Source organism: Callithrix jacchus, chromosome 3 (assembly GCF_049354715.1).
Source record: "Callithrix jacchus isolate 240 chromosome 3, calJac240_pri, whole genome shotgun sequence".
NCBI classification, from domain to species: Eukaryota; Metazoa; Chordata; class Mammalia; order Primates; family Cebidae; genus Callithrix; species Callithrix jacchus.
This window is the reverse complement of record NC_133504.1, coordinates 48,936,058-48,962,087: the sequence shown is the minus strand read 5'-3', so window position 1 is coordinate 48,962,087 and position 26,030 is coordinate 48,936,058. Positions and strand designations below refer to the sequence as shown.

The following is a 26,030-nucleotide window of genomic DNA, read 5'->3' as shown; positions in this document are numbered from 1 at the left end:
CCTGAGTAGCTGGGATTATAGGCATGCACTACCACACCTACCTGGCTAATTGTTTTATTTTTAGTAGAGATGGCATTTCATTATGTTGGCCAGGCTGGTCTTGAACTCCTGACCTCAAGTTATCCATCTGTCATGGCCTCCCAAAATGCTGGGATTACAGGCATGAGCCACTGTGCCCAACCTGAGCCCCACCTTTTAACCACTGAGCTATACGTCTCTGCAGAATACCATATGATCGGAATGTTTCCTAAATAATTGACAAAGATGAGTCAGCAGTGCTATCTACTAGAGAATGTGTTAAGTGAGGTGAATCTGATTAGTTTTGAAAGAGCAGGGCACTTCTAGTACTTTCACATGTTGTTTTAATGCAGTTTAATCATTTTAATACTCCAAAGTCTCTATATTTTCTCTGAGATGTTGATCATCCCCAATTTTTTTTTTTTTTTTTTTTGGTCAGCCATGATCCTTGCTTGTTATGATCGGAACCACTCTCCATCCCTCAAAGGGATTGGTTCTTACACATATGAAGGGTAACATCTGTAGGTGTTGGACTCTTGGAACTGTGGAGGACTTTAGGTGGGACTTTAGGTCGGTGATCTATTCTAGTGGGTTTCAACTGCTTTATAGGGAGACCCTCTTTTCAAATGAAATTGTGTGCTAATGCATATATAAAGCCAAAAGAGTAGGTTTCCTTGTTAAAGAGGCAGAGGGGACCTGGATTCCCTCCCCTTCCCCCCTCCTTTTAGTTTTCCTCTTTTTCTCTTGCCGAAGTCTCTAATTTATTTCTATTGAGGCCCAAAACTCCTTTCTAGGAACTCCTGGCAGGGGGACTTAATCTAGTTTAAATGGTTAAAGAAAGGCACACAGATGGTCTGATATCTAAATTCTTAACTAAAGGGTTATCTGGAGTCAGCTGGGATTGAGAGTCTGTGCCAGGCAGAGTGAATGTTGCATGTGGAGGCCTGGAGACAAGAGAGGGCGCGACCTATTTGAGTCACCCAGTGTCACTAGTGCAAGGGCCAGGATTGGTGCAGGGGCAGTGGGGATGGAGAGATTTTTGGGGATAAACTGGATGTTGCAGTGGAGGGTGAAGGAGCAGGGAAGGTTTCTGGCTTGAGTAACTAGATGGTACCATTTACTAAGGTGGGAAGCAAAGTAGGGGCATAAGGATGGGGGAAGATGGTGAAGATAGTTTGGGTTATTTTAGTCCATTTTCATACTGCTATGAAGAAATACCTGAGAATGGGTAATTTATAGAGAAAAGAGGTTTACTGTACTTAGTTCTGTATCATTGGGGAGGCCTCACAATCATGGCAGAAGGTGAAAGAGGAGCAAGGTACATCCTGTATGGCAGCAGGCAAGAAAATGTGTGCAGGGGAACTGCACATTATAAAAACGATTTGATCTCGTAAGACTTATTCACTGTCACGAAAACAAAATGGGAAAAACCCACCCCCATGATTCAGTTACCAGGTCCCTTCCATGACACATGGGGATTATGGGAGCTGCAATTCAAGATGAGATTTGGGTGGGGACACAGCCAAATCATATCAGTCATGTGGAGTTAGATAGCTGTGGGTCATTATAAAAAGAAACCTGGTAGGAAATTGGGTATGGAGCTTGGCTATGGCTGCATTTGATTAGGTATTCACGTTTGACCTCCTGAAACTCTCCATCCTTTTATTTTCATGACGCTAAACTGTTCTGGTTCTCCTCAGATCTCTTGGGCCTCTCCAGTTCAGCCATCACTCCTTAAATGCTGCCATTTCCAGTAGTTGTCTTTCTGTATCCGACCATTTTCATGGTTTCACTTTGAAAGTGTCTCTCTCTGTAATATGTGGTTTTCTTACCTTTTTCTGTGTTTTGAGCTGCTTCTAGAATCTTTAGCTCCCTGATCCTAAAATCTGAGATCTATAATGCTTCCAAATTCAAACTTTTTTAGCACTGGCATGATATCACAGGTGGAGCATTCCATATCTGACCTCATGTGATAGGTTGTAGTCAGAACTTTGCTTCATGCACAAAATTACTAAAAATATTGTACGAAGTTACCTACAGGCTATATGTATAAGGTGTATATGAAAGATACATTAATTTCTTGTTGAGATTTGGTTTTTATTTCCAAGATATCTCATTTCATGTGTGCAAATATTCCAAAATCCAAAAAAATCTGAAATCCGAAACCCTTCAGGTTGCAGGCATTTTGGATAAAGGATACTCAACCTGTGCATCTCCAATTCTGCTCTTTTTACAATTCTTGGTAATTTCAGTACAGCTTTAGATGATCATTTTGGCACTTGGCGTCTTTTTGAGCTCCTCTCCTTTGTTGATCTTGTTCTTTACCGTACCTCAGCCATTCCCTCTGGTGTTCATTCCTTAGACCTTGTCATTGCAAGGAACTGTCGTCCTCAGCAATCCTGACTGCAAGACTTTCTCTTTCTGACACCACCTTCTTTCCTAGTAAGTACCCTTAGATTCCCCAGTTATGCCCGATAGTCTGTCGTTCCGCATGCCCTCACTGTCTTCCTTTACTAGTTGAAATTTCATAGTCACTCATCACGGTCTGTTTTTCTTACCCTTCACTCCACTGCTTCTTTCCTTCTTTATTGTGCTTTTTTGCACAATCCCAACTTAAGATTCAGTTCTACCTTCTCTCTTTCTAGAGAGGCAAGTTCTACTGTATTCATGGGATCACTTGAAATGCATAACCACTGTCCTCCAATAGGCCATTCATGGTAGCCACTCATCATACGATGTTTTCTTTTCTTTTTGTGGAGATGGAGTCTCACTTTGTCATCCAGGCTGGAGTGCCGTGGCACCATCTCTGCTCACTGCAACCTCTGCCTCCCAGGTTCAAGCAATTCTCCTGCTTCAGCCTCCTAAGTACCTGGGACTATAGGTGTATGCCACCATAACCAGCTAATTTTTGTATTTTTAGTAGATGATGTTTCCCCATGTTGACTAGGCTTGTCTTGAACTCCTGACCTCAAGTGATCCACTGAGCGTGTAATCACACTGGGATTACAGGTGTGAGTCACTGCACCCGGCCCATACTGTGTTTTCTTAGTTCCTGTATTCTCCCAGTTGAATATTTCATATTTTCCTTTCTTTTAAGCTCTGACACTGCCTCCCTTCCCTAATGACTTTGTGTCCTATTTCGTTGTGAAAATAGAAGCTGTAACAAGAGCTCTTTCCTACTGCATACACCCACCTCCACCCTCAGTGTCCAGACACCCTGCCTTTCCTCCCTGACTGTGAGAGCTGCCTGTGTTCCTGACGGAGGCCAACTCCTCTGTTGAGGTGTTTCCATTTCTTCTTCCCATCCTCTCTCCACTTCTCCAGGATATTACTGAAGCAACTCTACCTTTTCTTTCTTGTTAACATTAGTTTTGTCTCCTGTCAGCATGTGAAATGTTCTCTTTCGTCATCTTAAAAAACAAAGCCACTACAGCCACCATCACCAGTGAAACCACCCTTCTCTTTCATTTACTACCCATTTTTTTTAACTCTATAAACAGCAACAATTTCTGAAAAAGCTGTGATATTTATGGTCTCAGATTTCTTTTCTGGCCAGGCGCAGTGGCTCACACCTGGAATCCCAGCACTTTGGGAGGCCAGGGTGGATGGATCACCTGAGGTTAGGCATTTGAGACCAGCCTAACCAATATGGTTAAACCCCATCTCTTCTAAAAATATAAAAATTAGCTGGGCATGGTGGTTGCCTGTAGACCCAGCTACTTAGGAGGCTGAGACAGGAGAATTGCTTGAACCCAGCAGGCGGAGGTTGCAGTGAGCTGACATCATGCCACTTCACTCCAGTCTGGGTGACAGAGTGAAACTATGTCTGAAAAGAAAAAAAAAATTTTCTTTTCTCTTCTCTTTGAGCTCTGTACTTGGGCCTCTGCCCCACTCTCCACTGTAGTTGTTTTTGTTAAGGTCATCAGTGGTCTCCATGTTGCTGTGCCTGGTGGTCGATTCCCAGTCTTCCCTCATAGCATCCCTGACATGGCCCATCATGCTCTCCTCCATCATACACTTGCTTCAAGGACATCACGCCTCCTCCTCCTTGCATCACTAGCTTCTTCACTCTTTATAACCCTTTGCCAATTCTTTGTTTCTCAGACCCCTGGATGCTGGAGTTCTGTGGGCTAAAAGGCATTTCAAACAGTGTAGTTGTGGGGAATAGTGGTTGTTTTTTGAAGGTTTTCCAAGAAGTCTTGGGGATAGGCGGGGGGTTGTTACATTCCCCTAACATCTTATATAGGTATATGAAATCACTCCTACCATATAAATACTCATATATAAATCTTCATTTTTTTCTTAAAAGTTATGCATGCTTATTTTAAGTCTGAACTTTTTCTAAAGCCCCTTGGTTAACTTAGAAAATAATTTTCTTTATGTGTGCATCTCCTTTAGTTTAAAAGATCAAGCTGCTTTTAAAAAACAAATACAGACTCCCCCCTTTTTAAATTTATTTCCTCATTTCTAAACAGAGAAACATTCATTCTGGTTTGGTGTTACTGATAGATTCTGTTTGGGGTCCCTTAATTTCCTACCATTCACCACCATCTATGTTTACATTCAATCTCGTGTGGAGCAAAATCTGGCAGGAGGTGAATGTACTTTGAGATTACTCTATAATTCTGGGGCCTTGAAAGTGTTATTTAGTGAAAAATGTGAATGAAATAGGCTCTTGTCTACTTTCCTGATTCCTAAGTGGAATGAAGAATCGGGGAATTAAAGGTAATTTGTTCCTTGTCTATTAGATTATGAATTCTATGAGGGTGGGAACACTGCCTTACTTAGTGTTGCTTGGTATCGTAATACCAAATGTAATGCTTTATACATGGTGGACCTTTATCAGATTTGTACTAGATTAAATGAAATTGAATTGTTGCTCAGAAGTGACTGAACTGTGATTAGATTCAATCAAGCAACTGTCAGTCAACTGTCCTTTTCGTCTGCCCCACACTGCTACACCATGAGCTCCTGTGTCTTCATTCTGCTTCATGAAAAATTAACCTGTTGTGGAGTGTGTGGGTATTATAAATAGATTTCTGATGGAGTTTATACAATGTTTGTATTGGGTACCTTTTTTTTTTTTGAGACAGAGTTTTGCTCTTGTCACCTAGGTTGGAGTGCAATGGCGGGATCTCAGCTCACTGCAACCTCTGCCTCCTGGGTTTGAGTGATTCTCCTGCCTCAGCCTCCAAAGTAGCAGGGAACAGGAGCACACCGCCATGTCCAGCTAAATTTTGTATTTTTGCCAGAGATGGGGTTTCACCATGTTGGCCAGGCTGGTCTTGAACTGTTGACCTCAGGTGATCTGCCCCACTCAGCCGCCCAAAGTGCTGGGATTATAGGCTTGAGCCACGATATCGGCATGGCCCTTGTATTGGGTACCTTATTATAGCAATTTAACAGTTGATTATATATATCTAATATAAACATATTTCGTCTTCTTTACAAGTATCTGTTTTTGCTATTTTTTAATTTCCTGTGTTGGAAAGGGCAGCCGGGTAGCATTTTGAAACAGGTGATCTTTATGAAACTGCACAGTGGAGTCCGGGCTTGCATTTTATCTGTGTAGATAGAAATCAAGAGCTTTAACTTATTTGTGTCATTATTTCAGATCTGATTTGGTTGCATATAACAGAAAAAGTCAAGATGGCTTAAATGGTGTCAAAGTTTATTTTTTTCTCTTGTTTGGAGGTCCAGAGGTTGCCAGATCAGGGTTGACATAATACTGCCTTTTCTTGAGCACGGTTTACCTTCCCAGTCACCCAAGGCACGAGGCAGCATAGAGCACTGTTCTTTCTATCACATAGCACTGTCTCTGGTTGTAGGGACATTTCTCAGTGGTTGCATAGACTGCTTTTGTTCACAGACCATTGGCTGGAATGGATTTATGTGGTTACACCTAGTTGCAAGCGGGGGCTTCTAAATCCTAAGGTTGGGAAATTGCAGTCTTTTGTTTTCAGAGGTCCATGTGCTGTTCTAGTACTTTACTGTTACTGAGAACCAATGGGAGAATGGCTAATGGAGGCTGGGGCGGAGCCTAGCTAGCCATTACTAGTTTGTCACTGGTTAGATGGATGTGTGCTTCATTTTTTTTCTCCCTCAATTTACTAAAAGGTTACTCTGAATTTTTCTTAGCTAAGAGACAGCATTTAAGACCACAGATTTGGAAATCAAGTCTGATAAGGGACTTACTTCTAGAATATATAAAGAACCATTATAACTCAATAATACATAGATAGGTAACAACAATATGTTCAAAAGGCCTGAATTAGACATTTCTCCAAAGAAAATATGCAAGTGGTTAATGAGCACATGAAAAAAAGTGCTTAATATTGTTAGCTGTTAGGGAAATGAAAATCAAAACCACAATGAGATACCACTCTTACCTACTAGGATGACTATAAATAAAAAGCCAGATAATAGCAAGTACTGGCAAGCATATTAAGGAAATTGAAATCCTCATCACTGAGGATGGGAATTTAAATGGAATAGCTGCTTTGGAAAACAGTTTGGCAGTTCCTTCGAAAATGAAACACAGCATTGCCATCTGACCCAGAAATTCTGCTCTAGCTATAAATCCAAGAGAAATGAAAGCATATGTTTACATAAAAACGTGTGCATGAATGTTCATAGAAGCATTATTCATAATAGCCAAAAAGTAGAAACAACCCAAATGTCTATTAAGACATGAATGGATAAATAAAATGTGGTAGAGCCATACGATGAAAAATGATTTAGCAATAAAAAAGAATTAATACATGCTACTATATGAATGACACTTGAGAACATAATGCTAAGTGAAAGAAGCCGGTTATAAAAGGCCATGTATTATGATTCCATTTATACAAAATGCCCAGGACAGACACATCTATATAGACAGAGAGTAAATGATGGTTACATAGGTCTGGAGGTTTGGAAAGAAATGGGGAGTGATGGCTAATGGGTACAGGTTTTCTTTTTCCCCTCAGGGTAATAAAAATGTTCTGACATTGATTTTGGTGATGGTCATGCATCTGTGGATATGTTACAAGCTGTTGAATTGTACCTCGTAAGTGGGTAAATTTGATGGTGTGAATTACATCTTAATAAACCTATTTTAGGGCCAGGCGTAGTGGCTCAAGCCTGTAATCCCAGCACTTTGGGAGGCCGAGGTGAGTGGATCACGAGGTCAAGAGATCGAGACCATCCTGGTCAACATGGTGAAACCCCGTCTCTACTAAAAATACAAAAAATTAGCTGGGCATGGTGGTGCGTGCCTGTAATCCCAGCTACTCGGGAGGCTGAGGCAGGAGAATTGCCTGAACCCAGGAGGTGGAGGTTGCGGTGAGCCGAGATCGCGCCATTGCACTCCAGCCTGGGTAACAAGAGCGAAACTCCGTCTCAAAAAAAAAAAAAAGCTATTTTAAATAGTGAAACACAGCTGCAAATAAATACCTACCATAACTAAAAGAAGGGTCTTAAATCACTATAAACTATCACAGCATGACATCAACCACATTTCAGAGACCTTGGGGTGTGAAAAGATCAGGTCACTTAATTTCTTAGGTTGGAGACATTGTATTTTGCATGGATATTTTCTCCATGGCAAGTGGTAGTCTGTTAGGAGGTGTAGCTTTCTTCCCTGAAGGGTGGAATATCGCCCTTCCCCTGCCCCAACAATTTTGTTACATAACGTGCTCTTAGCTTTGTTGGTATGCTTGCCACATGCCACTTTGTGCTGTGACCCCCCCCCCCCACACATTTGCTGGATAAATAATTACCGTTCTGTAAAAGTTCTCCCACACATCACATTCAGGCACTGCTTGAAGAAAATGCTTCCCGTTCTGCTGTCATTAATCTGACATTTCAAATATTATATTTCGTTTCATTTTGCCTGGTTCCCGTATATCACTCTTGAAAAGATGGCAAGATGCTTCTGACTTTTAGAATTTACTCATTTATATTTTTATGTTGAGGATGAGAGGAGGAAATCACCTTTGTATCTGAAGCATTAGGCATTTTAGAGTGATTTTATCCCAACAACTTTAATTAGTATCTGTGTGCATGATGCTGTGCCGTTTCTCACTTTAAAAGAGTGAGTTACGAGCATGTTGCCTTCAGAAGCTCATGCAATTTGATGGAATATAAGAATGTTTATGTAACACATTAACCGCAGTAATATCTGTAAGCGTTTTAGAGAGCCTCTCATCCAGTCACCTTGACAGTTGTTGACTGTTTTTGGCACTGAGGATGCAACAATAAACTAGAAACTAGCAGACTTGAAATTCAGGGAACTCACAGACCAGGAGGATTTAGAATCAAATAACAATTCAGAGGTCTGAGGTGCTATGGAAGATGAGCAGTGTGAGGGAGTGTGGGGTTGGCTGGAAGAGCTTACTAAAGACTGATTTTTAAAATAGACTCTTGAAGATTAGGTAACCAGTTTGGAGACTCAGAGGAGGGGGGGCCCAAGGCAAACAGGAATCACAGGAAGTATGGAGAACACATGTTGAGATAATTCTGTAAGTCACAGGTTCTCAACTATGGGTGATGTTACTCCCAGGGGACATTAGGAAATATCTGGAGACACCGATATAATTTATTTTAACTGTGTGTTTGGGGCTGGGGGTTAGAGGAGGGCAGGGAGATGATACAGACATCTAGAGGGTAGAGGACAGCCATGCTGCTGAACACCGTACAGTACAAAGGGCAGGCTTCTGAAGCAAAACATCATCTGGTCCAAAATGTCAGGAGTGCCACTGTTGAGAAGTCCTGCTTTAATTCATGTGGTAAGACAGAGACCCCTACAAATACTTGTGGAATTGAATGGAAGTAGTAAACTTTAAAATGTAAGTTTTTTTAATGTAATGGAATTATACCTTTTTGTTGAAATATATATATTTTATGTAAGTGGAATTATACCTTTTTGTTGAGGTGGAGTTTTTGCTTTTGCTCCCCAGGCTGGAGTGCAATGGCACGATCTCGGCTCATTGCAACCTCTGCCTCCCAGGTTCAAACAATTCTCCTGCCTCAGCTTCCCCAGTAGCTGGGATTACAGGCATGTGCCACCATGCCCAGCTAATTTTTTGTAATTTTTAAAGTAGAGACAGGGTTCTCCATATTGGTCAGGCTGGTCTCGAACTCCCAATCTCAGGTGATCTGCCTGCCTTGGCCTCCCAAAGTGCTGGGGTTACAGGGTGAGCCACCACACCTGGCCAAAATATAAATATATTTCAATGAATACATATATTTTTCAAAATACATATATTTTGTATAGTATATACAAAATATATACTATATATTTCAATGAATATATATATATATATATGAGGCTCTATAAAATGCTTACAAATATTAGTACAATTAATGTGTTACATAAACATTCTTATATCCAGTCAAATTACATGGGCTTCTGAAGGCAACATGCTCTTAACTCACTCTTTTAAAGTGAGAAATGGAATGGCATCATGCACACAGTTGCTAAATAAAGTCATTGGTATAAAATCACTCTAAAACGCCTAATGCTTCAGATACATAGGTGATTTCCTCCTTTCAACCTCAACATAAAAACACCAATGAATGAATTCTAAAAGTCAGAAGCATCTTACCATCCTTTCAAGAGTGTATCATAAAAATATATATTTCAATAAAAAAGTAACCATAGCTTAATTTGGTTATAGTATAAGCATGAAGTAAAGCAGTGATGGAAAGGACTCTGTGTTTCTTGATTCTTACATGTGATTCATTCAATGATGATCCAGTTATTCAGGAACTACCAAGATACCAGTGTAGAGAGAAGAGCAAAGAAAGTTATTTTAAAAGAATTTTAGTGGAACTAGTAGAATATGGAGTGGGTACGATTAGAAACAGCATTTCTAGTATATAGCCCTCTGTCTTTTTCATAGAATCTAAGAATTTGCTCTAATGATGATATTGTTGGTGGTGATGTATTGAAAGACATGTTTTATATTTGGCTCTGATATTTAAATGGAAATCTGAATTGACATTGATATGGATTTATTTTTAAATTGTATGCTGAAGGACATTGGAGGGTGGGCCATAGAGCAATGTTTACTTTTCTGAATAAAGCCAGAATCAAACATTTTGTACCAGAGTTTTTGTGGGCATACATCTTCATTAATTTTGCATAAATACTTTGTTGTGGGATTGCTGGGGTATGGTAAATGTATGTTTGACTTTTCAGGCAATTAAGGTTACAAATTAATTTTGCCCTCCCATTAGAAAAGTATGAGAGTTCCATTTGCTCCACTTCCTTACAAACCTTTGGTTATGTTAAATGTTTTTCATTTTAGCCAATTTTGACTATTGATGTTGAGTACTTTTCCTGTGCTTATTGGCCATTTATGTTTCTTCTGTCATATGAAGTGTCTTGTTAAAATGTTTTGCCCATTTAAAAATTGTGGTGTTGGTCTTTTTGTTATTGAATTATAGGAATTTTTTTATTCTAGAAACAAATCATTTATCAGACATGATAATTGTGAATATTTTCTCTGATCTGTGGCTTTTCTATTTTTTTCTTCAGTGTCTTTTGATGAGAAGAATATTTTAACTTGAAGTTGAATTTATCAGTTAAAAAAATTTATTGATAAGACTTTTTGTGCCAAGACATTTTTTTTTTTACTCTAAGGTTTTGAAGAAATTTTCCCATGTTTTCTTATAAAAGCTTTATAATTAGTCTATGATCTATAAAGATTTTTGGGGGATGGATGGTGTGAGACATGAGGGTTTAGGTTTATTTGTTTTTTCCCCAGGTAAATAGCCAGTATTTCCACCGCCATTTATTGATTAAAAACTTTCTTCTGATTTCATTATTTTGGCACCTTTCTCAAAAAATCACTTGACTGTGCATCTGTAGGTCTATTTCTAGATTCTCTAATCTGTTGCATCTCTGTTTTTTTGCCAGTAACACACTTAACCATGATTATTGTATTGCTAGTCTTGTGGTAAAAGTCCTCTGCTCTTTTTAAAACAATTTTGGCGGTCGGGCGTGGTGGCTCAAGCCTGTAATCCCAGCACTTTGGGAGGCTGAGGCGGGTGGATCATGAGGTCAAGAGATTGAGACCATCGTGGTCAACATGGTGAAACTCCGTCTCAACTAAAAATACAAAAAAAAATTTAGCTGGGCATGGTAGCGCTTGCCTGTAATCTCAGCTACTCAGGAGGCTGAGGCAGGAGAATTGCCTGAACCCAGGAGGTGGAGGTTGCGGTGAGCCAAGATCGTGCCATTGAACTTCAGCCTGGGTAACAAGAGCGAAACTCCGTCTCAAAAAAAAAACAAAAACAAAAAACAATTTTGGCTATTGTAGGTCCTTGGTGTTTCCATATAAATTTTAGAATTAATTTATTTTTACAAAAAACCGCAAACTCATAGGTCAATACTGTGAATATAAAACCTTATAGTTCACGAACTTGACTTTCCATTTATTTAGAGCTTTCATTTATCCCAGTAATGTTTTACAGTTTTCAGCATAGAGGTCATGGACATTTGTTTGGTGTTAAAATTTTCCTAAATATTTTGTGTTTCTGCATGATAATTTAAAATGATACTTGTTTTAATTTCCAACTGGTCATTATTAGTATGTAGAAACATGCTAGAGATGGGAAAACAGCTTGAACCCAGGAAGTTCAAGGCTACAGTGAGGCATAATCACGTCACTGTACTCCATCTTGGACAACAGAGAAAGACCCTGTCTCAAAAAAAACCAAAAAGGAACAGCTTTATTTCTTCCTTTCCAATCTGTATACCTTTTATTTCTTTTACTTGCCAGCCTGCACTGCCTGAGACTGCTTGTGAAATGTTTGATAGAAGTGGTGATATTGGCCATCTTGCCCTGTTCCTGATCTTAATGGGAAAAGTGTTAATTATTTTACTTTAAAGTGTATCATTAGCTGAAAGTTGCTTGTAGATGCCCTTTTCATTTTGGAGAAGTTTTTATTTATTCCCAGTTTTAATCATGAATTGGTTTGAATTTTGACAAAATGTTTTTCGGTGTCTATTGAAATAATCATTAAATATGCTTCTTTAATCTTTTGATGTGAATTACATTGAGTTTTGTAAGTTAACCTCATATTTCTGAGATTAAACTTTACTCGGTGATGATGTACTAGCTTTTTATACAGGGCTTCATTTTGCTGGTATTTGGGGTTAAGGATTTAAAAATTTATGTTTGTGAGAGACATGTGTGTTACGATCTTTTTTTTTAATGTCCTTGTTGGTACCAAGGTTACGATGGCTATAGAAAAGAGTTGGGAAGTTTTCTCTTCTTCACTTTTTTTTTTTAAATAAATGTGTGTGTCATATTGGTACTAAATGTTTGAGGTAATTCACCTGGGAAGCCAGCTTGGCTTAGAGTTTTCTTTGTGAGAAGTTTAAAATTTTAAAATTCATTTTATTTAGTAAATATAATTATATTCTGATTTCCTGTTATTCTTGGGTTTTGGTAAATTTTGGTTTCAAAGAATTTATTTTCTCTAAGTTCTTGACTTTATTGGCATAAGTGTCATAATATCTGTGTTCCTTTCATATCTGTAGGATTTAGATTTATAATGATAACTCTTATGCTTGGTATTTTTGTTTCATATTTTCTTGATAAGTTGTGCCTAGAGGTTTATCAATTTTGTTAATATTTTCAGAGAATCCATATAATCCACTTTTATTTCATTTGTTTCTGCATTTATTTATTTAAATTTAAACTTTGGATTTAATTTGTTTTTCTTTTCATTCCCTAAGTTAGAAGCACAGATCATGAATTTTACACCTTATTTTTGAGGTGGGCATTTGAATTTATAAATTTTCTCCTAAGGTTTGTATCAGCTTTCATTCCAGAATTTTTGATTTGTTTTATTATTCAGTTAAAAATAATTTATTGCCTATGTGATTAGGCTATAGATTGAAAACGTGATACTTAGAAGTATTTTTTAAAAATTCTAAATGGCTGGAGATATTGCACATGTAATATTATTGTTTTTTTCTACTTTAGTACTCTTTTGGTCACAGAAAACACAGCTTATATTCTATCAATATGTATTGAATATAGAAAGGATTTTTTGTATGTGTGCATATTACATTGTCTTAATGATCCTTTTATGAAATATCTATGATAATATCTTGAAATCTACCTTCTGATACTAATATAGCTGTACTTGCTTTCTTATACTCAGTCTGTATAGCCTTTTTTTATCCTTTTCCTTTTATCTGATTCTTTATGTTTAAACTTTTTTTTTTTTAATAAACATCATATAATTGAGTCCTGCTTTAAAAAAAAAAACATGTTAGCTATTGCTTTTTTTTTTTTTTTCTTTTTGAGATGGAGTCTCACTCTGCCACCCAGGCTAGAGTGCAGTGGTGCAATCTCGGCTCTCTGTAACCTCTTTCTCCTGGGTTCAAGCGATTCTCCTCTCTCCTGAGTAGCTGGGACTACACAGCCATTGCTTTTTAATCGGAGTTTTAGTTAATTTATATATAATATAATTAATTTTTTTTAAGAGATGGGGTTTTGCTGTGTTGCCCAGGCTGATCTTGAACCCCTGGCTTCAAGCCATCTTCTTTCCTTGGCTTCCTAAAGTTTTGGGATTACAGGCATGAACCACTCTGCTTAGCTGATTCATATACAATTTTGATATGTAAGGGTTTAACCTGCCATCTTGAGTTTGTTTTCTAGTTTCCATGTTTGCTTTTCTTTGCTGTTGCCTTTTCTATTGAATTTTTAGTTATGCCTTTTTACATATTTTTTAGATGGTGTCTCACAGTATAATATGAATTTTAAAATAATCATAGTATCTACCTTCTCAAAAATAAAGAACCTTAGAACAGTGGATAACTTCCAGTCATCCTTTTGTTCTCTGTACTGCTGTTAGTGTATATTCTAATTCTACGTATAGTATGAATGTGGGAACTACATAGCATTTGAACTACATGTGTTATGAAGTAATTATACATGACTTATTTTGTGAAATCAACAATCAGTGGTCTTTTAAATAAATTTAATGTTTATTTACGTATAGGTATATGCATACATGTAGATGCAATTGTTTTGGCTATATTTTTAACACTAAGATATTTGTCCTTACTGGTTGTCTTGATTCTTTTTTTTTGCAAAACCGGGTTTTTATCTTGTGCCATTTCTTTTAACTTCCTGAGGCTTCCTTAGTTTGAGCATTTCTTGTAATGCAGGTCTGCTAGAGAAGACTTCTTTCCTATTTTGCCTATCTGAAAATGTCTTTTATATTGCCTTCATTTTTGATGGATATAGAATTATTTTCATAGATTTCCCCTCATGTTTTAAAGAAGTCGTTTCACTGTCTTCAGGCTTCCATTTATTTTCTGATGATAAGTCATCCATCTTTCATATCAGTCTCTCCTCTCTCCTCTGTCTTCTTTTTCTCTTGCTGTTTTCAGGATTTCTTTTAAAATGATTTTTATGTTTTTCTTTCCCCTTAATTTTGCTTTGCTTAGGGTTCATTGAAGTTCTTGGATATGTAGGTTTGATACTTCTTATCAGTTTTAGAAAATCTTAGTCATTATCTCTTCAAATGTTTCTTCTCCATTTTCTGTTGATTTTTCTGGGTTTTGAATTAACACATGTTAGACCGTTTGATACTGCCCCTGGATATTTCAGCTTCTTTGTTTGACTTTTCCCACCTGATTTCTGTCTCTGTGTTTGGATTGTTTCTGTGGACCCATCTTCGAAACCATTTAGTAAGACTCTATGAAATTCCAAACTTTTTCACACCTTCCTGTCTTCTTCTGAGCCCTCCAAACTGTTTCAGCCTCTGCCTAGGTTGTCTTTAGAGAGAGAGATGGGGTGGGGTGGGATTGGGTGGGGAACTGCCAAACACTTTTAAACCATCCGATCTTGTGAGAACTCACTATCAGGAGAACAACATGGGGCAGGGCGGGGGTGGGGTAGGGGTGTGTGTGTGTGTGTGTGTGTGTGTGTGTGTGTGGCTTGCCACCCCAGTGATCTAATCACCTTACACCAGATCCCTTCCTCGACCTGTGGGGATTACAATTCGAGAAACCCTGCAGGCATGCCATGCCATCTCTGAGTAGGACACAGTAGGTGGATATGAATAGCCCCTCGGATCCGCAGCAGGGTGGTCTCTTTCATTCCTGTTCTCAGACTTCCTCATGAGCACTTGAGGTCCCATGGACAAGAGTTGGAGGGTGGGTTCAGACTCTCTTTGCATCTAGGCCTCCTAGGAATTCTAAACCATCACACCAGCCTGTGCTCCACCTTTAAAATGTTGTTAAAATTCCCCTATTTTCTTTGTCTGTGATGGTTTCCTTTTTGTCCTGCTGCTCCACCAAAGATGAAAGCAGCTGGGTGTGTGTGTGTGTGTGTGTGTGTGTGTGTGTGCCTGTGTCTGTGGCTCTGTGTCTTTGTCTTCTGTCCAGGGAATGGCTTGTCACTCTTTGGATTTTCATTCATTACGTCTTTTTTACATCTTGGCTCTTAAATTAGTTTTTGAAAAACAGTGATTTTATAGGTTCTCCATCTTGTTCTTATTGGTAGAGTGGGAATGACGTTCTCTCATAATTTTTTTACATTCCAGGTGGAAGCAACAGTTCCCTAATGATTAATTGCTTGAATTCACTTTTATTGGAACATATAATCTTCTGTCACTGCTCACATGCTCTATTTGAAACTCTTTTTGGTGACAGAAGAAAGAAGTTATTATAAAGACTTTACCTTGAGTAAAATTAGGCAACGTACTTTTATCATCTCTGGAAAAAAATGTATGAGTCATAGATTTATACCTTATGTTTTTTCCCCCGGAAACCCTATGAGAACCTGATTACATTTCTATAACTTTAAAAACTTTTTTTGGCTTCAGCAGTTTCCTTTTCTCATAATAAAATGCAGGGCAGAATTTGTTACATGCTGGTTTGGTTTTTTCTTTTTCCTTTTCAACATTCCTGTTAGAAAAGCAATAGAATATCCCTGATTGTTACCATTATAAGTTTTGGTATCTGCTTTTTTTGTTTATTAACTTCACAGCTCCTCTGTTTACAATAATGTCTCCTTAGACCCATTGAATGTTTCTCTCTACATTTCTCTTTGTGTATTTTCCAAATTTATAAGCTCAGTAATCTGTCACTTAACATACAAGGGTAAAACTGGTCTTCTACACACTTAGAGAGAGCTACAGAACATGCAGTTGAAAGAGATTTAATAGAAATGGAGTGAAATGTAGTATACAGATAATAGGCAATTTCTTATGCTTGGGCTGAGGGTAGTGCCTGATTGGTAATAGCATGTATTTGTATTTTTTTTTTTGAATGAATGAATGAAAGAGGTTGAAATGCTGATTTATGAACTTAAGTTCTTTATTTTTTTTTTGAGATGGAGTCTTGCTCTGTCACCTGGGCTGGAGTGCAGTGGTGCGATCTTGGCTCACTGCAACCTCCACCTCCCAGGTTCAAGTGATTCTCCTGCCTCAGCCTCCCAAGTAGCTGGGATTACAGGCACGTGCCATCACCCTCAGCTATTTTTTTGTATTTTTAGTAGAGATGGTGTTTCACCATGTTAGCCAGGATGGTCTGGATCTCTTAACCTTATGATCTGCCCACCTCAGCCTCCCAAGGTTCTGGGATTACGGATGTGAGACACTGCACCTGGCCAGGTTCTTTTATTCTTAAGAATTCTTCTAAATAGAATTTATGAATTTAAGAACTTGTTTAATGTTTCTTTAGATTCCAATTCCCAAAGTTATATACTACAGATAATAATTAGGGTTTTAGATAATGGAAGAGATCCTGGCAGCTTACCCTCTTTTACCTGGTTTATTTTTTTCCTTCACGAAGTTTATACTGTTGCCTGTGTATTCACCAGGACTCAGTTTTGACTTGTTGTATATGATGAGTTATCCAGAGCTTAAAATGGTATCTGGAACTTAGTAGGTACTCAGATTGTAGTTTGGTTGAAATGAATTATTAGGTGAGTAAGAAGATGGCAGTGCTCTCAGCTGAACCAGTGTAAGAATTGCAGCAGTATGGCTCCATGAACCCCCAGTCAGAACTTTCTCAGTTCTAATTCTTACTCTAATGGAGTAACTAATTTTATCTTAGCTTCTCCATGAAACAAAGATGTGATCACTATTTTTCCCTCCTTCCTCCTGTCTGTCCTTCCTTCCTCTCCACGCTCTCTCTCTTCCATCCTTCCATCCTTCCTGTCTGCCCATCTGCCTGCCCGTCCATCCATATCCATCTGTCCGTCTGTCCGTCCATCCATCCATCCATCCATCCATCCATCCATCCATCCATCCATCCATCCATCCATCTAGAGGCAGTTTCTTGCTGGTTTTCCCAGGCTGGTGTCAAACTCCTGGGTTCAAGCAATCCTCCTGCCTCGACCTCTCAATTTTGTTTTTTATTTAATCGCAAATAATCTAACACATTTTATGAAGTTTTTTGTTCTTACTATTTTCTGAGATTCACCATGTTTCCTTTACATCCATTAAATTTTTTTATTAAAATATGTCCTTTGTTTCAGAAACTACAAAATTTTTGTGTTTTGGTTTAACAGTGGGATGCTACTGATACTGCAGTTGGAAATGTGTCCAGTATTTCTCAGTCTGTTTTTCCTAGTGATGTCCTAGCAGTTGATTGTTAGAAAATAAAAACTTGAGAAATTCAAAATGGCTGAAACATGTTTTAGTACACGTTTTATTTTTCCTACACTAATACTTTAGAGGCAGGGACTCAGTAAATAGAAAATGAATATGAGCAGTCTTTGTGAGAGGTTGGGAACCCAGCCTTATTTAATACTAGTGGCTGATCCCTGTAGTGATAAAGTCATGTGTTGCAAGTGTGAAGTGTTCTGAAGAATGTATAGTGTAATGACTTAATTTTCAATAGTGGAATTGTTTTGAGTTGTATTATTTGCCAAAATATAAACAAATAGGATTCTTTCCTTGTAGATTATCCATTTTTACTTAGTCTCTCATCTTTCAACAAATTTGTTCCCTGCTGCCTTCCGCAAAGGGCTGTATGGCTCAAGTTTGAGTCATTGTGCTTGGTGGAAAGACATATAATAATACTTTACTTTTTATGCTGCTTTGGATTTTTATCCAGAAATAATACGGCTGTTTGATCTGAAACCTGATAATTGCTTTTTCCCTTACTTCAGTATTTGTACTTCTAGTCATAACTCTTTAAGCCCTTCATCATTCAACGGTTATTTCTGTGTTCCATGTTCCCAGAATCAGTCATTCTTCTTTCTGTCCAGCATCTCTATTTGCTGCTCTGTGTGTAACTGGTGAGGAATATACAACCATCTATCTTCAGTGAATACTATTTTTCCTCCACATATGAGCATCAGTGGGAAACTTTAAGGGAAAACAAAAAGGAACTAGAGAGGACAAGGAATTTTCCTAGGCTCATGGTCTGACTTTGAGAGTGTACATGTATTAGGTACTTAACTTGCTACAGTGGTTCATGGCTGTCACTGAATTCCTTTACTAGTTACTGATGGTATATTGTAGTTGATCTGTCTGTTATTTGTTATTCTAGGTGCAAAAGATTTCATACTCATTATTTTGTTGCCTGTGGCAAGTAGAAGCACTTCTGGAATGTTTCTCAAGCCCATTCATTGTTTCTTTTTTCATTTCTGCCATTCTGTATCATCCTTTTAGTCTTTTAATATCTCTTTGCAGTCAACTCTTGCTTGTCTTGGGTCCATTCTCCACCCAGCAACCAGTGTGGTCATGTGTAATTTTAACCTGATCTGGTCATTCCCCTACTAAAAACCTTTAGTGGCATTTAGGATAAATTAAATCCTTAGCATGGTATATTAGTTTGTTCTCACACTGTTGCAAGGAACTACCTGAGATTGGGTAATTTATAAAGAAAAGAGGTTTAGGTTGGGTGCGGTGGTTGATATCTGTAATCCAAGAACTTTGGGATGCTGAGGCAGGCGGATCACCTGTCAGGAGTTCGAGACCAGCCTAGCCAACATGGAGAAACCCATCTCTACTAAAAATAGAAAAAAATTAGGTCAGTGTAGTGGCACATACCTGTAATCCCAGCTACTTGGGAGGCTGAGGTAAGAGAATTCCTTGAACCCAGGAGGTGGAGGTTATAGTGAGCTGAGATTGTGCCACTGCACTCCAGCCTGGGTGACAGAGTAAAACTCCATCTCAAAAAAAAAAAAAAAATTAAAGAAAAGAGGCTTAATTAACTTAGTTTTTCAGGCCGTACAGGAACAGGAGGCATGGCTGGGGAGGCCTCAGGACACTTTAAAATCATGGCAGAAGGCAAAGGGGAAGCCAGCATGTTTATATGGCCAGAGCAGGAGGAAGAGAGAGAGAGAAACTGGGGTGCTATACACTTTCCAACAGCCAGATCTTGTGAGAACTCAAACATGAGAAGAAGGGGGAAGTCCACCCCTATGATCCAGTCACCTCCCACTAGGTCCCTGCTCCAACTTTGGGAATTGCAGATGCCACATGAGATTTGGGTGGGGACACAGAGCCAATCGGTTTCACATGGCCAGGGAGGCCCTGTGTGGCTGGGCCCCAGTCTGCCTCCCCAGCTTTCAGTTTTGCTACTCTCCAGCAGGCTCATGGCGCCAGTGAGGGTCCTGATCTGAGCTCCTCTAGAGTGTGCTTTTGGTCTCCTGTGCACCCTCTCAGCTTAGGAGACAACTCTGCATTCAAAAAAATGTTTTCTGAGAGACTACTTTTTAAAGAGTAGTTTTCAGTTCACAATAAAAAGATGAAGATACAGAGATTTTCCTTATTCCCCCTATTCCCACACATGCATAGCTTTCCCCATTATCAACACCCCCACCCAAGTATTGCATTTGTCACAGTTGACGAACCTACCTTAACATATAATAACCCAAAGTTCATAGTTTACATTAGGGTTCGCCCTTGGGTTGTACATTTTATAGGTTTGCCCAAACATATACTGAATGTGTCCACCATTTTAGTATTATACAGAAGATTTCACTGCCCTAAACATCTGTGCTCTGCCTGTTCATCCCTTTCTCTCCAGACCCTGGCAGCCAGTGATCTTTTTACTGTCTCTGTAGTTTGACTTTTTCCAGAATGTCATATACTTGAATAACACAGTATGTAGACTTTTCAGATAGGGTTCTTACTGAGTAGTACACATTTAAGCTCCCTCCATATCTTTTTTTTTTTTTTGGGAGACAGAGTTTTGCTCTTGTTGCCGAGGCTGGAGTGCAATGGTGCGATCTTGGCTCAACTCCACCTCCACCTCCCGGATTTAAGCGATTCTCCTGCCTCAGTCTCCTGAGTAGCTGGGATTATAGGCATGCGCCACCACGCCGAGCTAATTTTGTATTTTAGTAGAGACAGGGTTTCTCCATGTTGGTCAGGCTGGTCTTGAATTCCTGACCTCAGGTGATCCACCCACTCTGGACTCCCAAAGTGCTGGGATTACAGGCATTAGCCACCACGCCTGGCTCTCCATGTCTTTTCATGGCTCCGTAGCTCATTTCTTTTTAGCACTGAATGATATTCCATTGTCAGGGTGTACTACAGTTTATTCATTCATCTACTGAGAACATCTTGGTTGCTTCAAAGTATTGACAGTTGTGAGTCAAACATAATTTGGTAGTTTTTGTGAATAAACATCCATGTGCAGGTTTTTGTGTAGACATAGTTTTGAACTCCTTTAGGTAAGCATCAAGGAATGTGATTGCTGCATCCTACGGTAAGAGTATTTTTATTTTGTAAGAAACAACCAGACTTTGAAAGTGTCTGTACCATTTTGGATTCCCTCCAGCAATGAATAAGAGTTCCTGTTGCTCCTCCTGTTGCTCCACATCCTCTTCAGCATTTGGTGTTGTTGGTATTTTGGATTTTGGCTATTCTAATGAGTGTGTTGTGGTATATCATTTTAATTTGCATTTCCTTGACATGTGATAGGGTGCATTTTTTCTTATGCTCCTCTGCCATTTGTATATTCATATGCCTATTCCATAGGACTCAGTAATTCCACTTCTTGACATATACCCCAAAGAATTGAAAGCAGGGGCCTAAACAGGTATTTGTACATCCGTGTTCATAGCAGCACTGTTCACAACAGGCAAAAGGTAGAAGCAACCCAAGTGTCAATGGATGTGTGAATGGATAAAATGTGGTATGCACACACACAATGGAATGTTAGGGTTTTATAACGGAAGAGATTCTGATACATGTTCCAACATGGATAGACCATGAATACATTATGCTTAGTGAAATAAGCCAGTCACAGAAAGACAAACCATATATGATTCCAGTCACATGTAGTACTTAGAGTAGTCTGATCCACAAAGACAAAGTAGAATGGTGGTTGCCGGAGGCTGGGGAGAACAGCAATGAAAGTCATTGTTCATTGGGTACAGTGTTTCGGTTTTGCAAGAGGAAAAAGGTTTTGATGGATGGTGGTGACGGTTGTGTAACATTGCGAACATATTTATGCTACTGAACTCTATACTTAAAAATGGTTAAGATGATAAATTTTCAGTTGCATGTATTTTACCACAGTTAAAAGTTAAAACAAAAAAAAAAAAACTTACCCCCATTAAACCTTATGAAAAACTTGCCTTTTAGTGGCCAAGGAGTAACCCGATCTGTTACTGGTGTCTTTCAGGCCTGGTCCCTTGACAATGCAGGCATTTTCCGAAGAGGAAAGGAAGCAGTGGTTGGAAGCCCTGGGTGGAAAAGAAGCTGTAAGAATAATCAGTGCTTGAGTTTTATTTCAAAGCCTTTAGAGTTGACTTGCATTCATTTTTGTTATTTTTGTTTAATATTTGAGAAAAGTTCCCTGCTGAAACAGGTATTTCAGAAATCATTTTGAAAGCATTCAACATTCTAGTAATTTGACCTGGGCAAGCAGCAGTACATATAAGACTGATGTATCATTAGTTTTTATTTCTGAAATTTCTTGACTTGCCACACTGATTTGCTTTGCTTGAGGAAGTCATCTAAATTCTCAATTTCTTCTTTCCTACTTGACGGTACTTTGGGTGATGAACGCAATAAATGCCTGCAGTGCATTTTGATCTCAGTTGAGATGAAATAGGAAATGTGAGACAGTGCAGGCAGTATTTAAATAACTGCTGTAATTATTTTGCTTGATATAACAATTTAAAGTTTCGTCTAGTGGTTTACGGTAGGCAGTATTATGTAGCTTTAGTGAATGGGCCTCTGTATTCAGAGGGCTTTGAGGAATAAATTGAAGGTAGTAGTGTAGATCCAGAGGTACTGGTATTCAGTCTGTTTGCCACTATTGAAGCACTATTTTGATTTTGGTGGACTAGTGGCTTTGAGAGTTGAGAAGTTTGGCAGATCATGTATTGGGGATTTAGTGAGGATAATTATGGAAAGCACCACAAAACCAATTTAAATAAACTCTACTTAAAGTATTATGTATGACTCTAAATAAACTGCCAGTGCAGGTAACAGGCAGGCTTATCTGGAAAGCATTTGCCAGTTTTGCAGGTTTGAGGAAAAAAAGGAAAGAGCATGGTTTGATAGAAGAGGGGTCATCTAGAGCAGAAACAGATTTCAGAATAGAGCTTATGAAATGGGCAAAAGCTAACGTAATCTCATGGTAACAGAGAACACACTGGTGAGTGTATAGAAGGCGAGAGCAAGGAGGCCCATCAGCAACGCGTGTGGCGATCTTGAAGTACTTGGAAAATGAAAACTCAAATTAACATGTTATAAAAAATCATGCTATATTTTTTGGGGACTGCATCACTCTTGCACCCCCCAAAAAATTATCAGATTTGGGTGTCATCTTACTATATTTGGGCTGCAGTTAGCCTCTGTAGTTTTACTTCTATTTCTTCTTTTTTTTTTTTTTTGAGACAAAATCTCACTCTGTCACCCATTCTGGAGCGTAATGGCATGACCTGGGCTCATTACGACCTCTGCATCACAGGTTCAAGTGATTCTCTTGCTTCAACCTCCTAAGTAGCTGGGATTACAGTCACACGCCACCATGCCTGGCTAATTTTTGTAATTTTTAGTAGAGGTGAGGTTTCACTATGTTGGCTAGGCTGTTTTTGAACTCCTGATCTCCAGTGATCCACTCACCTTGGCCTCCCAAAGTGCTCAGATTACAGGCATGAGCCACCCGGTCATATTTTTATTTGTTCTTAATTTGCCCTTGAAATTTTTAGCTGGGAATCAAGAATATTTACAGCATTTATGGTTATTGGGACTGCAAAACAGGTTATACTAATCTTCTTTAGTAAAGACGGCACACTTACTAGAATATATCCACTCGGAGATTCAGGAAGTATATTGCATTTGCATCCATTAAAATACAGAAGAAAAATTAGTGGTACTTTGGAAAGTGAGTTTGCATAGCAAAAAGACTAAGTCATTGAGAAATGAGTCTGTTGCCATTGTCAGTGTAACCTTGAGGATGTAGTATATAACCTCTCTTTTAGAGTCAGGAGCCAAGTGATTGACTCAGAGATACACAGACAAAGGCAAGTCTGCAGAAAAACAGTACTCAGCTATATATTTATATGGGGACACTGAAGGGACTGCATATTTTTGGTGGGTGTTGTAAGCCTTGCAAATAACTTGCCAGCCTTATAGTTCTTAAAGGTTGCCTAGAATTGTCACCTTACTATTTCTGGTGTAGTTACTTAAATTATGGGCAGGCGTTATCTCTCTAGGTAAATACCAGTTTTTAGACATAGTGGTGAAAACATGAGCTCCATCTTAATGGTTAGAATACAGCAGTTTCTTTATCACTCTATAGATGTAGACTGAGTATTTCAAATATACACAAACTTTCAATAAGTCCCTTAAGGACCCTGCCCCCTTTGTCTTATTTTTGCTCATTTGGTATACCTTAGGGAGAGAAAAAGTCGTCTCAGAGATGTCCCTTTTTGTTATTTATCTTTGAATCTAAGCATATGATACTATGTTAATAACTGAGAAAACACAAAGCACTATCTGCCTGAAGTTAGTGTCCCACACTTGTAGGGGTCACTCCTGAAAGAGTGCCCGACTTCAGATGCCCTTCATAAGTCTGGACCCTTGTATACTTCTGGCCAACTGGCTATAAATTGGGGATTCCCGTGACCCTCCCCAGTTTAATAATTTGCCAGATTGGCTCACAGAAGTCAGAGAAACACTTTACTTACATTTAGTAGCATAAAAGATACAACTCTGGAACAGCCAGGTGGAAGAGATGATGCACAGGACAAAGTCTGAAGTGAGGTTGAGGTGGGTGCACCACCCTCCCAGCACTTCCTCATGTTCACCAGCTCGCAAGTTTATCAAAGCTCATTGCTGTTTCAGAATGTAATCGCTAGCCCAGTCCCGGAAAGGTTGGTGGGTAGGGCTGAAAGAAATATCACTGGGTCTTTCTGGTATTCGGCCCCATTCTGACATGGACCATCCAGGGCTCTATCAGAAGAGGTTACCTCATTAGCATAAACTCACATGTGATCAAAAGGATCTTGTTATGAATAACAAAAGGCATTCTTATTACTCAGGAAGTTGCAAGAGTTTAGGAGCTCTGTGCCAGGAAGTAGGGATGAAGACCAATTTCTTACTCTATCACATTAACCAATAGCAAGCTTATGAAAATGTATTTTTTTTTTGTATGGTCCACATTGTGCCTACTTGAATAATTTTTGCTGATTTGATTAAAAAATACTGTTTTTCTATTCTCTTTTACTAGCTGTCTCATAATTTTAATAGAGCCATCATCCCGAGACCAGAAGGAAGTAAGTGCTAATTTATAAAAATGATTATATCATCCTTTTCCATGCATTATTTTGTGTACATTATGGATGTCAAGCTGCTTACCCTCTCCGTTATATAGAGGGGTATTACATGTAATAGTTTTCTGTTTTACCCAGCGGGGACCTCTATAACATTCCTTGGACTACTGTAGCCCTTGTTGATCTTTCCCATCTGTGGGCTTTTCTTTTCATTTCTTTTTCTGATAGTCTTACTCTGTTGTCCAGGCTGGAGTGCAGTGGCATGATCATGGATCCCTGCAGCTTCAACCTCTTGGGTTTAAGTGATCCTCCCACTTCCGTCTCCCGAGTAGCTGGGCCTACAGGCATGTACCACCATACCCAGCCAATTTTTTTATGTTTAATTTTGTTGTTGTTGATGAGTTGGGATCTTGCTGTGTTGTCCAGCCTGGTCTCAAACTCCTGGGCTCAAGTGATCCTCCTACTTCTGCCTTCCAAAGTGCTGAGATTGTAGGCGTGAATCACCTTGCCTGGCCTGTGGGCTTTTCTATGAGTCTTTCTCTACAAAAAAACAAAAACAAAAAAACTGTACAAAATACTTTCTCTACATTTCACTTTGATGTTTATTCTCATAGCCATAAACAATCACATAAGAGTTTCACTTATGCACCCTTCAACTTCCTGTCTGATTTGTTAGCTCCTGTGAGTAGGAGCTGTTTATCCAGGCCCCGTTTCCTACCCTTGATATGCTTTATCTGTATAGCATCAGACTACAGGCTATACAAATAGTTTATCAGTGCATCTTGGACAATAACAGCGACTAAATATATTCAAATATTCGAAGACAACGATCTTCACATGCCACTGTATGTACTTGACGAAAATGAAACATGCCCATCTTTGTACCCTGGATTTTTTTTACTGACATTAAATAAAAATATGATTAGATCTGCTGGGTTCCTGACGAATTTACTTTTGACGTATTTGGAGAAATTAAGCTGCATTGATCAAAGGTCCACAGTTTGTAAACACAGTGGTTATGTAACATAGGATTTCAAAATAATTGTGATTACTTGAGCCAGTGTTTGAATAAAAGACAACTCTTGTAGCTTGGCACTGGCTACTGACAGGATGCCAGGAGCAGCACATCCCGAGGCACCTTCTTCCCCTTCTCCCTTCTTCCTTTTTCCCCTCTCTCCTTCGCTCTTTTCTGACATCTTTCTTCCTTCCTCCTTGCCTCTCCTACTCCTTTTTCTTTCCATTCCCTCGTTCTTGTTCCCTCCTCTCCCTTTTCTCTTTCCCTTATTTATTACGAGGATGTTA

General features: G+C 38.9%; 1 protein-coding gene across 6 annotated transcripts in view; it reads left to right on the top strand.

The window, feature by feature from the left end:
* The window catches only part of ARHGAP10 (Rho GTPase activating protein 10), a 345,584-nt gene that overhangs the window by 167,944 nt on the left and 151,610 nt on the right, over positions 1–26,030 (top strand). For all 6 annotated transcript variants that reach the window (XM_078366438.1, XM_054252873.2, XM_035294477.3 and 3 more), the window contains 2 exons: positions 21,626–21,704; positions 24,686–24,731. In XM_078366438.1, the coding sequence (XP_078222564.1) occupies positions 21,626–21,704; positions 24,686–24,731 (125 nt within the window). The remainder of the gene's footprint in view (positions 1–21,625; positions 21,705–24,685; positions 24,732–26,030) is intronic.